The sequence below is a fragment of the Ixodes scapularis genome, unplaced genomic scaffold, assembly GCF_016920785.2.
Source record: "Ixodes scapularis isolate PalLabHiFi unplaced genomic scaffold, ASM1692078v2 PGA_scaffold2__306_contigs__length_199485367, whole genome shotgun sequence".
NCBI classification, from domain to species: domain Eukaryota; kingdom Metazoa; phylum Arthropoda; class Arachnida; order Ixodida; family Ixodidae; genus Ixodes; species Ixodes scapularis.
This window is the reverse complement of record NW_024609857.1, coordinates 21,739,623-21,752,826: the sequence shown is the minus strand read 5'-3', so window position 1 is coordinate 21,752,826 and position 13,204 is coordinate 21,739,623. Positions and strand designations below refer to the sequence as shown.

General features: G+C 45.8%; 1 protein-coding gene across 2 annotated transcripts in view; it reads right to left on the bottom strand.

Annotated features, from left to right (window-relative positions):
• LOC8034486 (centrosomal protein of 97 kDa) overlaps nucleotides 1-13,204 on the bottom strand; it is a 120,518-nt gene that overhangs the window by 3,416 nt on the left and 103,898 nt on the right. For both annotated transcript variants that reach the window (XM_042291767.1, XM_042291766.1), the window contains exons 11-17: nucleotides 10,291-10,359; nucleotides 8,319-8,544; nucleotides 6,826-6,942; nucleotides 5,812-6,145; nucleotides 2,661-3,049; nucleotides 1,809-1,884; nucleotides 1,165-1,704 (exon numbers count right to left, since the gene is read on the bottom strand). In XM_042291767.1, the coding sequence (XP_042147701.1) occupies nucleotides 1,165-1,704; nucleotides 1,809-1,884; nucleotides 2,661-3,049; nucleotides 5,812-6,145; nucleotides 6,826-6,942; nucleotides 8,319-8,544; nucleotides 10,291-10,359 (1,751 nt within the window). The remainder of the gene's footprint in view (nucleotides 1-1,164; nucleotides 1,705-1,808; nucleotides 1,885-2,660; nucleotides 3,050-5,811; nucleotides 6,146-6,825; nucleotides 6,943-8,318; nucleotides 8,545-10,290; nucleotides 10,360-13,204) is intronic.

The window sequence follows — 13,204 nt, the reverse complement described above, 5'->3', positions numbered from 1 at the left end:
ACACTTGCGAAAGCAAGCTCCGCGGGTGTTGCTTCTCATCAGCGCACCGGTGCTTGGTAGAAGCACACTTTTATGGGTAAGCTGCCGCAATCAACACTTGGAAAAGTATCAATATCAAAATTGAGTGCTTTGGACAAAACGCACAATCAAAACGGGATGGTGCATGCGCGTAACTCGTGTAACTAAAAAAAAAGAAAAAAAAAGAATGGAAACTTTGTGAATGGTGATATCAACATTGCTGTAACATTTTCAAAATTAAACTGTGGCTGTTTGATTGAACCCAGGAATTGAACCCACGGATTCTGGGTTCAATCCCCACCTATGCCCGTTTTGACCTGGATGAGCATCCTACTGGCGTGCGGTCGTGTATCACTACTGGGTGGAGCATGTTAAAGACCCAGGCTAGAGGTTGTGCTGCAATGGCTAAATTTCTCATCTACAGCCAAGACACCAGACGCCCATTGAGGCCTCCCAACTTACGGCTGTATAAACATACACACAACATTATAACCATGTTGGATTAACCTGAGACGGGTAGGGAGGAAACATCAAAACATAGAAGTCTCAATTGAGACGTCGCACCGTCTATTTTCTGTCTCTTCTACGTTTTGATGTTTCCTCTCTACCCCAGTCTCAGGTTAATTCAACATGGTTAATATTCACCAGCTCACCTGCACCCTTACAATATCTTCACATTATAGTTATTATTAAAACTCCAGCTGCCTGCTAGAATAAGGACCCAGGAAGCAAGCGCTCCTACCATTCCTGGAATCAATAACGAACTTTGAAGGTTGGATATACTCCATCAGAGCAGCCATACACCGAAAACAAGTACTAGATTATGCTCCCACAATTTTTGTGGCTGCTTTTAATTTATTCTGTTTATCAGCAACTTCTCACCCTAAACGTTCCAGGGAAACTAGTACTAACTTCAGGTCCCCCATCAATTAAAGACACTGCTACAACACACTTGCTGCCATCTTTTTTCCGATTCATAGGATAGTTGGTGGAGAGAGCCACAGATGTCTATAGCTTGATCATGTTATTGACGCAAGCAGTCGTGCAGCCAGAGCATTCTGTTATCCTTCATCTATGGGACAGAGCATGGTAGCAAACCAGGAGCTGTCTAATGCCAGCCACATCCACTTCACGCAGAAGACTTACCCTGTTGTTCAGGGCCAAAAGACAGGCAGACTCCGCATTCTCTTCGGCTCCAGGTTCCGCTTGAAGCGTGGTCCCCCTGTCGGCTTGTGCCGCGTCTTCTACGCCAGAGTGAGCTTCGCTGGGTCGGGCTTTGCCAGAGCAGATTTCGTCGGGCCCGACTTCGGCAGGCCGCACTTCGCCCTCTGACATGCTTGTACACGTGGTGTCGTCCGCACTCGTGCCGTCCAATGAGGTCTGCTCCGGAGACAGATTGAAGCCTGCCCCGTTTCGGCACTCGAGTCTTTCCTGGCTGGTTGGAGGCAGAGGACACTGTTCCTCTTTCGGGGCGGCTGCACACTGCGAAGGAGCCTTTGGTGCAGAGGATGAAGTGGATGCGCCGTTGCCGACGGTGACCTCGGAAGACGATGACGACGACGATTCTGTAGTCTGTGGCTCGTTGCAGATCGGCTTGAAAGTGGCCTTCTCTCTCAGGCTAAGCTGCTGCTGCTGAACCAGTTGCTGGTGAAACATCTTGGTGATGTGGCCTTCCAACTGCTCCATCTGAGGGGTGGCAAGAAAGGAGTGCGGAAATGGGTAAGGACGAAGTTTTGCAGCACACCCAAGAGGCCTCGCTAAACAGAAATGGCATTGCTGCGGGCACTTACGTTAGTCAACAGTTTGTTCAGTGCTTCATTGTTGGAGGTCCTGTATTTCCTTTCTTCTTCCAGTTCCTTTTGTTGTCTGCGAGTTAACACAAGAAAGGCCTTTCAATGTGAATATTTTTATTGCTCTTTCCAACAGCTATGTTTCGTAGCTCAATGGTGAGCGACCATGTTTACATAGAGAATAACTGGTCTCCGAGCAGTTCACCGTACACAGGGCTGAACAGCCTCATAGCTAGCAGAGAGGCTTTTTAGAGTGCAGCTCTTAGGTGGCCGTTTCTGGCTTGAGCGGCGTCGTTGTCAACGTAACCGTAAGGTCACGTGACCTCCCCCAGGTCACGTGAGCCCCCCAGGTCACGTGAGCCCCCCAGGTCATGTGGTCCCCCAGGTCACGTGGTCCCCCAGGATCACGAGGGAGGAGGAGGGAGGAGGGGTATACCACTCCCCTCAGTACCCTTCCCTCCTCCTCCTCAAGATCTGGGCCTAAACATACTAGAGATAACCTGTTCCTCAAGTTGTCTCTAGAAGCACCTCCTGAATACTCTTATTACAAAAACCTGTTCCTAAAGACGTCCCTCAAAGACACAATTTCAAGAACCTGACTCCAATGACCGAACACGGAGGGACTCGCCCCCGAAGGCTTGTCCTTGAAAGGCTTGTCCTCGCAAACTCACTCCTAGAAACCTTGTCCCGATTTTCTATCTTTTTGTACAGCCAATCTTGGATAGTAGCAGTTATTCCTAACATAACTGTAAGTTAGCTCACATATATCCTCAATAGCGATCAATCCGTCTCCGAGTCTGCACGTAGGGTTCTGCACCACTTAATAGAACAAGAAAACCTTAGAGGACTTACTTGAGCAGGGCCTCGTTGACTCTGGTCAGCTTGGACTGAATGTCGAGGACACATTCCTCCAGCCTCCTCAAGCGCACTTCCTGACAGACCTTGTGAACCTTGTCCATGTGGGCCCTCGCCCGGTAGCCCCTCCACAGGGCCTGGATCTTGACCGCTGCCCTGTCCAGCACCTCCAGCCCCACGGCCTGGCTTCTCTGCTTGAGCAGGGGGTCAGACTCCACCAGCAAGGCAGCACTGTTGTTGTTGTTGTTGTGGATGTTTTGCTGCTGCTGCTGTTGGTTGTTGTTGTGGTTGATGGTAGTCGTGATGTTGAGGTTGTTCTGGCCGGCAGGCTGCACTGCAGGGACGTTGCCGTACCGTGAACTGGGCACCCTGCTGGGAACATTTCGCTGCAAGAAATAATGTGGGCTATTAGTGGCATAGGCAAAGGGGAGGTTTTGGGACGACTTCACATGGCCCTAAGATAATGTGCCACTGTCAGATCGAAACACAATGGCTCCCCGGCCACTCCCCCAGCAGACGCCGATGCCACTTCTTGGTGGGACATCTCTCGCTCTACTCACACTTAACTTTAATATTGGAATCTCCTCGCAGCTTCAATTTGGCGCTGAAGATTGCAAAGCAGAATATAGTTTTCTTACTTATGTACCAAAGTAATTATTAATTCATTTTAGAAAATCATATTTTTTATAATCATTTTTACTCTGAGAGTGAACACCATGTATAATAGGCATGTCTAAGGAAATCAAAGCGTTTTTCTTCTAATTTGTATGAATAAGGGTAGACCCTCGCTATGTCCAGCACCATCAGCACAGCAATGCTATATGAAAATCCACAATCGCAATGTATCAATGGGTCGAATTTAAGGGGGGCTAGTGAGAGAGCTTAGCTTGCCATTAGAAGGACAGTTCTGGCATGCGGAGAAATGGGGAACAAAAACAAGCGAGTGCTATGAACAGGAATAATATCCTCGAAAAGGCACTCAAAAATAGCAAGTCTGCACTTTGCTGGCTTGCCAAGTCCTACTACAACAGTAGCACTTGCATACCTCGGTCTAGAAAAAATTCAAAACTGGGGTTTAAGATTTATTTTTTCAAAATATAGGCGCGCGGAGAGCATGTCCGATTTGCTTGAACAATCGAAAATGCAAAGTCTTGGTGTTAGACGGATCATTGCGCGCTTAAACTTCCTACATCAACTTTATCATGGTCACCTTAAAATGAGAGCAGATGATTACTTGAAGAAACCACATAGTTACTCTAATCGAACTAACCACAGTAAAATGATCAAACCGTACATCAGTCATAATGACACTTTCAAGTATTCATTCTTTGTTCATAGCATTGAAGATTGGAATTTGTTGCCAGAGGAGTTAATCAAAATTTGCTAAACGCAGTCGTTCGTAAATGGCTTGACTAAGCACTTTTAGGAAATCTTATAGCCAAAATGTCATTGATTTTAACATGTAGGATATCCTAAAAATTCATCTTTTTTGTATCAGCATTCGTTGAATGTAATCTGATGAAGCATGTATTTCTATGAAAACTGTAAGTGTTTAATTTGTGTATCATTGCTTGATGGAACTTTCAATGTACTATGTTCTCCGTCGTTATGTATTTATGTATTAAGGCCCGTTCACACTCTTGCGACCGAGTACGACTGAGAGAGACGAGATCTCTTACAACTTCTTAAATGTTTCTAGAATGAGGGAACACACTGACATTGTGGCGCCATCTATGCGGTGACCCTAGAACTGCATTTCACAAAAGCGAAGGTTTTGCGGGATTTCCGAGGTCAAATGTGCGTAATACCCATAGAAAGGCTCGTTTATAACATTGACAAAAGTTTTTCGAGCCAAAAAAGAAAAGATATTGCGCGAGAAATGAAAAAAAATATGCTGGACCGCAGAGTTTACACTGCTTCCCAATAGATGGCGCCAGTGTGTTCTCTGGTTTAGGAAGTTTTAAGGAACCCAGGTTTAAGAGGTCGCAAGCAGTCGCAAGAGTGTGAACGGGCCTTTACTTTTTTTTAGCGTTGTATATGGTACTAGTGTGTATTGTTGCCTGTAACCTGCCAGGGCCTGAGAAAGGCCTGCTGTATTTTCAAATAAATAAATAAATACCGTCATTCGCACATTTTGCAAGCTTCACTTCTAACGATACCATGCGACCGTCGACAAGGCAAGTTCCGCAGCGGTCGAGGCCGCTGGAAGGATTTTTGATCTGCCAGACCAAAGACTCATACACAGACTTGCGACCGGTTGCGTTACGACCTTTCGGCATCTCTTACGAAGAGAGAATGCAGCGGCGTCACCTATTGGATGGCCGTGAAACACACCTCCTTTCCGTGTATCTCCTTTCTTTTTTTTTTTTTTTCTTTTTTGTGCGCCAGTCTTTCACTAATAGCCCGAAAAACTCTTGGCAATGTCATAAGCGACCTTTTCTAAAACATAGTGCGTGCCTTTGATCCCGGATGTACCGTAAAACCTTCCCTCTGGTGAAATGCAGTTCCAGGGCCATCTCGTGGGTGGCGCCAGAGTGCCAGTGAGTTCTCTATCGCGCCTAGATTACGGAGTGTCTCCAACTGCTCGATCGAGATTGTGTGGTTTATGGGCCGCGTTTGCAGTGTGAACTGCGAAGAGGGGATGAAAGTGTCGGTCGTCTGCCAGCGTTTCAGCCTTGCCACCCACTCTCCAAGTGACAGTGCAACGCACGCACACCAGCGACCATGCTGCCCCGGAGGCGTCTGCCATTAAATAGCAAACGCTCTACACGGCTTGAGTTGCTTCCTCCATTAAGTCTAGGCTCTCTAGCGTTCTCTCCTCATAAGATGTCTGTCATGAGAGTTTGCAATGCACTCAGTCTTAGGCAGTCGCAAGTGTGTGAACTAGCCTGAAAGGCCGAGCTACAGAATTGTCTCCCTCTCGCCCTCTTCTCTCCTCTCCCCACAGTAACGGATCTCCGAGCTACTCCCCGTAGAAGAAGGTAGAGGGTCTCGCTCTTTCTCCAGTGGAAAGGAGGAATTGAGGCAGAGTTTCCTCCCTTCTGCTTGTTGGTCGGCCTTTAAAAGTAACTAAAACTTGACTGACAATCCAATAACAGAGCCGAGCCACAAGGTCCAATGAGTGTCCGGAAAGGGCAAGGCACCTTACCGGAGAGTAGGGAGGAGGGCAGGAGATTGCAGAGACGGAGGAAGAACGCTGTCCCTTGCGCGGCGAAGCAGTGGCGACAGTGGCGTAAGGGGAGCGCCCCGTGGGTGTGCGGAAGCTGGAGCTGCGGTGCAGTCCTCCGTCGGAGGGGCTCCGCTGGTGGTGGTGCAGCCGAGAGGTGCCCGCAGCCGCCACCGTGCTGGCGGCCATGCTGCTGGAGACCGCGCTGCCGTCGAAGCTACGGGTGGAGCTCATCCCCGCCGGCAGCACCACATCCGTCGGAGTTGTGATGGACGCCGAGCTGCGTTTGGACGACACCTTGCGCACTGGAATGGCCCTGCAGGAACATATAAAAATATTGTACACACATGGCATTACGTTACAATAGAGCTTGAACAATCCAGTCGAAGGAACCTGACAAACTTTTGTCACTGCAACTGTTCTGATTATGGCCACAAGAAAGTGCCGAGAACCGGTAGACGCCAGGTGCCACTCGATAATAAGTCTGCTCACAGATGTATTGCGCAACACAAATGGAGGTGAAAGCTTCCGCTACATGAAGATGGGGAAACTTCAGCTGAGCTAGTTGCAAAAGGATTTGACTTTGAGCAAGTGAATTCCTCAGAATCACTCTCTGGCTACATGTTCGTGATTCTGAAATCAGTTGTCTCCCATCTTGCTGACAGACCTTCTCTTGCTGTATATGACAGCTCTGGAAAGTAACAGAAATTTCAAACACTAGTCCAAGCTTGATAGTGCCTCCCCAAAAAAATCACAGGTTTGTAATGGACAACAAGCATTAGTTGCTACCCCTATTCCAATTCCATATAGTAGTCACAACACTGGGTGTCAGATGCACCAAGAACCCCAAAACAAAAAATCTTTTGCGGGTTATTTGAAACCCGAGTTGTACAATGTAGCATATGCAATGACTGCACAAGGCGCAGCGAGAAAATGTGTCCGGTGTTTCAAATTCTAGGGTGTTGGTATAGTGAAGATTAAAAGAAAACTGCCCACCGTGGAGACGACCTGCCATAGGAGGACTTTCCGTAGCTGTGCAGCACTGGCGAGCCATCTGATCGGAACTCTGGCACAGACCGTGTCATGATGTCATCTTTACGGGACCGCCTTTGTCTGGAAGTAAAAGTTTGCTTGCACTGTGAGCACACGTTAAAAAGTAAAATAGAGTATTGCATATTGGAAGACTGGGACCAATAGCATGAAAATATTAAAGATAGTACTAAATGTATCTTAAAACAAAAATCAGAAAAGAATGTTTATAAAGAGCTGTCTGGCTACCTGTAAAAAGCAACCACTAAGACTAAGCTCCGTTTCAGCTTAACCTTGAAACAGTAGAAGCAATAACTGCGCTGCACAAATTATGGTGTCGGAGCGAGGCTTCTGATGGTGCGTCATCAGATGGCACACGTGCAAAGCACTGTCACATACCTCACTCTTAGAGTGTTTTATTGGCTCGCTACAGTTGTTGCCTGCCAGTTTGCATTGAGCTAGAGTTTAAGAATGCCTATTAAACAAAAGGCCCGCAATATTGTTTATAGATGTTGCGACACGACCAGTGGCATCAGAAAGGGGGGTTGCAGCGGGCTGCCGCCTTGGGTGCCACTGACCCTATAGTGACGCCACTGGACGCAAGCCATTTCTCTGAATCCATATTACCTAAAGAGCAGGTTATGTTGTTCCGCCTTTAAGAAGGACAGTAGGCTGGTACAGGTAACAGCTAGATCCATATCGTCCACTGGAACTGGAGAATCGAGCCAATCTAGCTTTCCGGTTGGCCAATGTCGGCCAAGAGAGGAAGAAAAGCAAGAAATTTATGCAGAATGTTTGTGTAAAACTTCTAATTATTATGACCACTTGGCGAGCAAGTTTTGCCAATTTATTCTAGCCGTCCTAATTCGATTGTCTTTGCACAGGGCCGCCATTTTAAAGCCATTGTATCGCAGTACCACGAAGCGGTTCTGAAGCAAAGCTTGGGAATTCCGGTACTTTGGGAACATGCAGTGGCTCTGCTAATAACTTATCAGGAAGCTGGAAGCTGTCATGTGTGTCTCTAAGATTGCTGCACAGTAACGACATATCAAGAAGTTGTTTGGTCCCATTCCGATATGCGCTCTAGTAACAACACATTGGAAAGTTGTCTCCTACATTTCTAATATGTAATTTATTAACATGCATGGAGGTAGGAAGCTTCTGGAGGCGACCCCACCAGAGGTGAAGCCAGAACTGTGGAGGTACAATGGCGTCTCTTGGTTTTGGTCATCGTTGGGGGCGTGTCCCTAAGCACTTCTGGCTTCACCTCTGGTGACTTCATGTCGCCTCCAGAAGCTTTCTACCTCAACGGTAACAACATATTAACATATCGGAAAGTTGTCTTGTCCCATTCCGATATGTGATTTACTAACAGTAATACTCCACTTAAAAATATTGCAAAAAAAAACAAACAAACAAAAAAATGATGTGGCTGTGCAAGCAAGAAGAACGAGACGTGCCTTCCCCGCTCGTTGCTGTGTGGTGTGTCGGTGACCCTCTCTATAGTGAGCGGACTCCTGGGGTCGATGACGGAGCGCGTCAGCTCAGAGCTGAGCAGCTCGGATGCCTCGGAGAACTTGCAGTGGGCCGAGGTCCTGACGGGCCCCTCATCCGAGTGGGCCAGCAGGTCTGGGAACGGGTCGTAGCCCAGGCTGGCGGCCCCCCGCTCGTCTTCGCTGGCTGAAACTGGCCGGGGACAAAAAGCGCCTAGTTTAGAGGCTTCCATCTTCCAAACTATTACTGCGACGTAAACTAACTCGAGGTTTTATATACCGTAAATTACAAGGGAGTGCACATCCCACTTTTACTAAAAACTGGGTTCACCTAGACATGGGCACTTGTCCGGTAGAATCGGGCACTTAACATATAATTTGCTGAATTCCCAAGTTTGGGAAATGTTAATTGTGGGCGCTTTTGCGCTATTTTAGGGTAGCCGTTTAGGTCACGTCGTCATTTGTTTCGACAGCGGGGGCCCCTGCCAAGGACGCACTGCCAAAATAGTGACAAAAGGATCGAAATCACAACGAAGCTCTTCCAAGCATTATTGTGGGCAGGGCTTGCGACACCCTTTTTTAACGCAATTTTTAAATCAGGCGTAAAAACGTGAAAATAGATGGATCAATATCTCTAAAATAATGATTTTTTTTGCAAGCTTTTTTTTATTGGTCTGGCCTCTAACAGTAACTGCCATCAATACTGCAATTTTAATATAACCCTTAAAACTAATAATTAAGAAGTTAATTAAGAACTTTTAGTAAACTAGTCCGAGTACCGTGTGAATTATTCCTTCCTCTGATGTCCACCGAGCCTGATAAATACATGGTGAAGACAGAACTTACCTAACTCTCATCCCCTATTTTTAAATCATCTGTTCGAATTAAAATGAAACACCCTGCATAAACTGACCAGACAAAGAGCCTGACCCCATTTCGCATAGCTGGGAGTTATGTAGTGCTTACGTATATAGAACATAACTTGGAGCCTTCTATATAAGGCCGCTCTGAGAGAAATAAAAGTGAATTCTGCTCCGGCCACCGATGGGCCTGATGCAGAGGTTAAAAATAGTTATTAGTTACAGATAATTTTTTTACTTCTGTTATCAAATTACCCTTGTGATTACCACATAAAGGAAGAAATAAAATGATTACAAAATTACTCCAAAAAGAAATCGAACACCAGTAGTTTGATTACTTGCAAGGACCAGACTCGTACGGTACATACAAGTCTGGTCCCTTGGGTTTTTACAATATTAGTGTTTTGCTTACAGGATGTGATTTTAAAGGGCTGAACTTTCAATCTTAGGCTTTTACAAGCAGTAATAAAATATATGTAGGCTGAAAGAAACTAAATAAAAGAATGTGTGGCCAGACAATAAAAACAGCAAAAATTGGTTCTGCACAGGATGCCAAATTTAGAGGTCTCAAACTTCAAGACTACACTCCTAGAACTAGAAATAAAATAGGTGTAAGCTCTAAGACAGACAATTGTGAAAAGGTGCTGGTGTTTTCAGTGGTCGAAGGAAGAAGGTTGTTTTAGAAACAAGTGAAAGGAGAGAGGTCAAAATAAAAGGATTAGTTTGAGTTGGGCTTAAACAGAATGGGCCAAATAATGGGAATGGGCTAAAATAGGCATCTGCAGCAGAGTGTGCTGCAGTAGGGTGAAGCCCAGCAAGCTGCCACGCAATTTCTGAGGAAACAACAACAGGGCATTAACCCGACATCAACCCGGGCGTAAACCGGGGTGTCAACCCGGACGTCGACCCAGACGTCGACCCGGACGTCGACCCAGACGTCGACCCAGACGTCGACCCAGACGTCGACCCAGACGTCGACCCAGACGTCGACCCAGACGTTGACCCAGACGTGAATCAAGAGGTGAACCAAGACGTCAACCCAGACATCAATCCAGACATCAATTAAGATATTAACTTACAGTCCCCCCATTTCTCCTTGACGAAGGTGGTTTGCCGTCCCGACGAAAGCCTCCCAACAGCACTTTTCGCTGTAAAGAAATTTACAAGTTTAGCCTAAACGGCCTCTCATTTTTATGCTTTCCACAGAACAAGACATGCAAATACACAGCAAAGTTCAGAGTTGGAATATGCAAACAAAATGTAGCCTTATACTAAAGCGGTTTTCGTGTCCCAATACTGTGTTGCCTAGTTACGATGATATTGCTGACCTGAGAAACAAGAGTCAACAAACGTTTGGCACAAATTTCGGTCAAGTAAATTATACCAGTTACAGCCCCTCAGGCAGTCCAGCCACACAAAATCCAGCAACCATGTAGATTGGCACGGGCAGTTTTCTGTTTAAGTTGTTCCGGGTGAAATTATCGAGGACAGAGTAACTAAGAATAATTCTTCACTCAGATTAGGTCTTTAAGGCTGCCCAACTCGTCATAGCATCACTTGTTTTCTCTCTTTTCACCCCAAACAAAATTTACTTGAAACAAAAAAGTACAGGGTGATTGGGAGAAAAGTGAACAATGTTTTTCTCACTGCAGAAACAAACCACGCAAAATCTAGTGTTTGTCCCAATGCAGCACTATCCATCGGGACCAGATTCAAAGTTTCACAGCATAGCGTCATCTGATTCAAAAGCTAGAAGCGATTTTCAGAAAGTTTAAATTAGAGAATAAAGCCCATTCATGGTAGTGACAGCCATTCATCTTCATGTATTTGTGGGCTTTCTTAGTACTGCAGAATGGACGAGTTGGTAAAGCATGAACCATGTACCAGCGCACAGGTAGACAGTCACTCAATAAATCTGAGCACACAAAAATACACCAGCACAGCGCTGAGCTATATCAACTCTTCATAAGTTTTCTTAATTTGTATTCTTCATATGCATTCTTCAAACACATGACGAGTTGATAGTTCACCGCTGTGTGAGTGTATTTTTAGTGTGCTTGGATTTATTGAGATGACTGTCTACCGTGCCGGTACGTGGATCGCGGGCTTTTTTGGCTGCCATTTTCCCAATGGTAATTTTTGAAAATTGTTTACAACTTGTTGAAGTCCTGAAAGTTGTGGCTCCTCATCCCTAAATCTGGCATCACACTGCTTATACATCATACAAAAGACAGTCTGCATACAGATTCGAACGCGAGTCACTGCAAAATCCGTGCTTCGAATGGCGCATGGCAATGGGTTCTAGAAGAAAACTTGGCAGGCGACGTTCGAACCGTTCGAACCACGGACATTGCGGTGACTCGTGTTAGCAGGCTGTCTTTTGTATGACGTATAAGAAGTGTGACTCTGGCTTAACTCTAGCACTACATTTGAGAGAGGACCGAGTGGTCTGCAATCCCCAGTCTACTTTTTCTTTGCGTTAATAGACACGGATTACTTTTCTAAAAACCCTAAAAGGCCCCTGAATAGAAAACAAAAATTAACAGTCTGGTTGGGGCACCAAAGTCAAAAAATAAATTTTACGCGAAGCGTAAAATTTGTTTGTTTGGAGCAATATTGATGTTTTGTTTGTTATTTGTTTGGAGCAATATTGATGGCGAGAGATTTATTTGAAATTCTGCGCGCGAGGCCCATGACCGTCACGGGTCATTCCGGAATTACCAACTTGGTCGTGAAGGCGAAGCCGATCCACCTCTCCTCCACGCGCCCGAAATGCTGAGAGAAAACAAGTGGAAAGGAGGTGACTGCCGACGAAATCGCGTCTCGCGCCATCAATATTGCTCTAAAAATATTTTTTTTTTTTCGTGTAGAATTAATTTTTTGACAGTCGTGTCCCAACCAAACTATTAAAAAAGAACTTTTTTTTTTTTAGGGGCCCTTGAAAACGAGTTTTGCAGCAGAGTTGAGAACCACTCCTGCCATCATAAGTTTGGCAATCGCAATGATACGAGGTTTTGTTTTGCATCTGCACTATTCGTTAGACGATAAACAAACCCAAAATTGAAAAAGATGGAAAGGAAATGCAGTATTCTTCTTTGTAACCCCGGGAGACCTCGATCGCTGGATGCATGCAGAGCACTGTTCTCCCCTGCTACATATTCACCCCGGGCAATAATGCTGCGTAAGCTACCGGTGCTCAAGCGTAGCAGCCATCGCGTAGTCGCAATGCTGTCATACATCAGCGAGCACAATAACGTCACTATGCAAATCAAAGGCACATAGTGCTAGCTGAAACTGATTTCATCATTTAAGCACATAATCATTATTAAAAGTCAGATATCTACGGAACATCACTTTCATGTGAACACAAACACACGCGGGGCTGCAAGGATGATTCCATTGACCCCGTGCACTATGACGTCATACTGCACTCGCTGATAGTTCTCTCCTTTCTGTCGAACTTTTTCTTTTCTTTTCTCACCAAACATGACGTTCCAGAAAAAGAAAAAAAAAATAGTTTCGCGCGAAACATTTATTTTTAAGGTGTCAATGTCCAGTGGTGTACCAGCTTGTTTCTGAGTGGGGGGCAAACCAGACCCAGAACCCCCCCCCCCCCCCCTCCAGTGTTGCCAGATTGGGCTATATATAGCCAAATTGGGCTGCATTTTTTTCTAGTTGGCGTCAAAATTTCGTGGTTGGCTATGTGGCTATTTTGGGCTATTTCCAAGAATGCGGCGAACTTTTGTCGAATCTCAGGTTCGACGCCGAACTTTGAGGTTCGGCTAGTTAATTTTCGAACTTTTAATCAGAGTCGAAACAAAAAAAAAGTTTCTCTTTTGGCTAGTCGAGAGGAGGGAGAGGAAGAAGAAAGGCTTTAAACTTCTATAAATTGAGTTCAAGCGGTCTCCCTACAGCGCAGTGGAGCAAACCAAACAGATTGCACTATTACCACAGGCCCGGTAGCGCGCCTTCAACCCGGACGCATATGGCTCT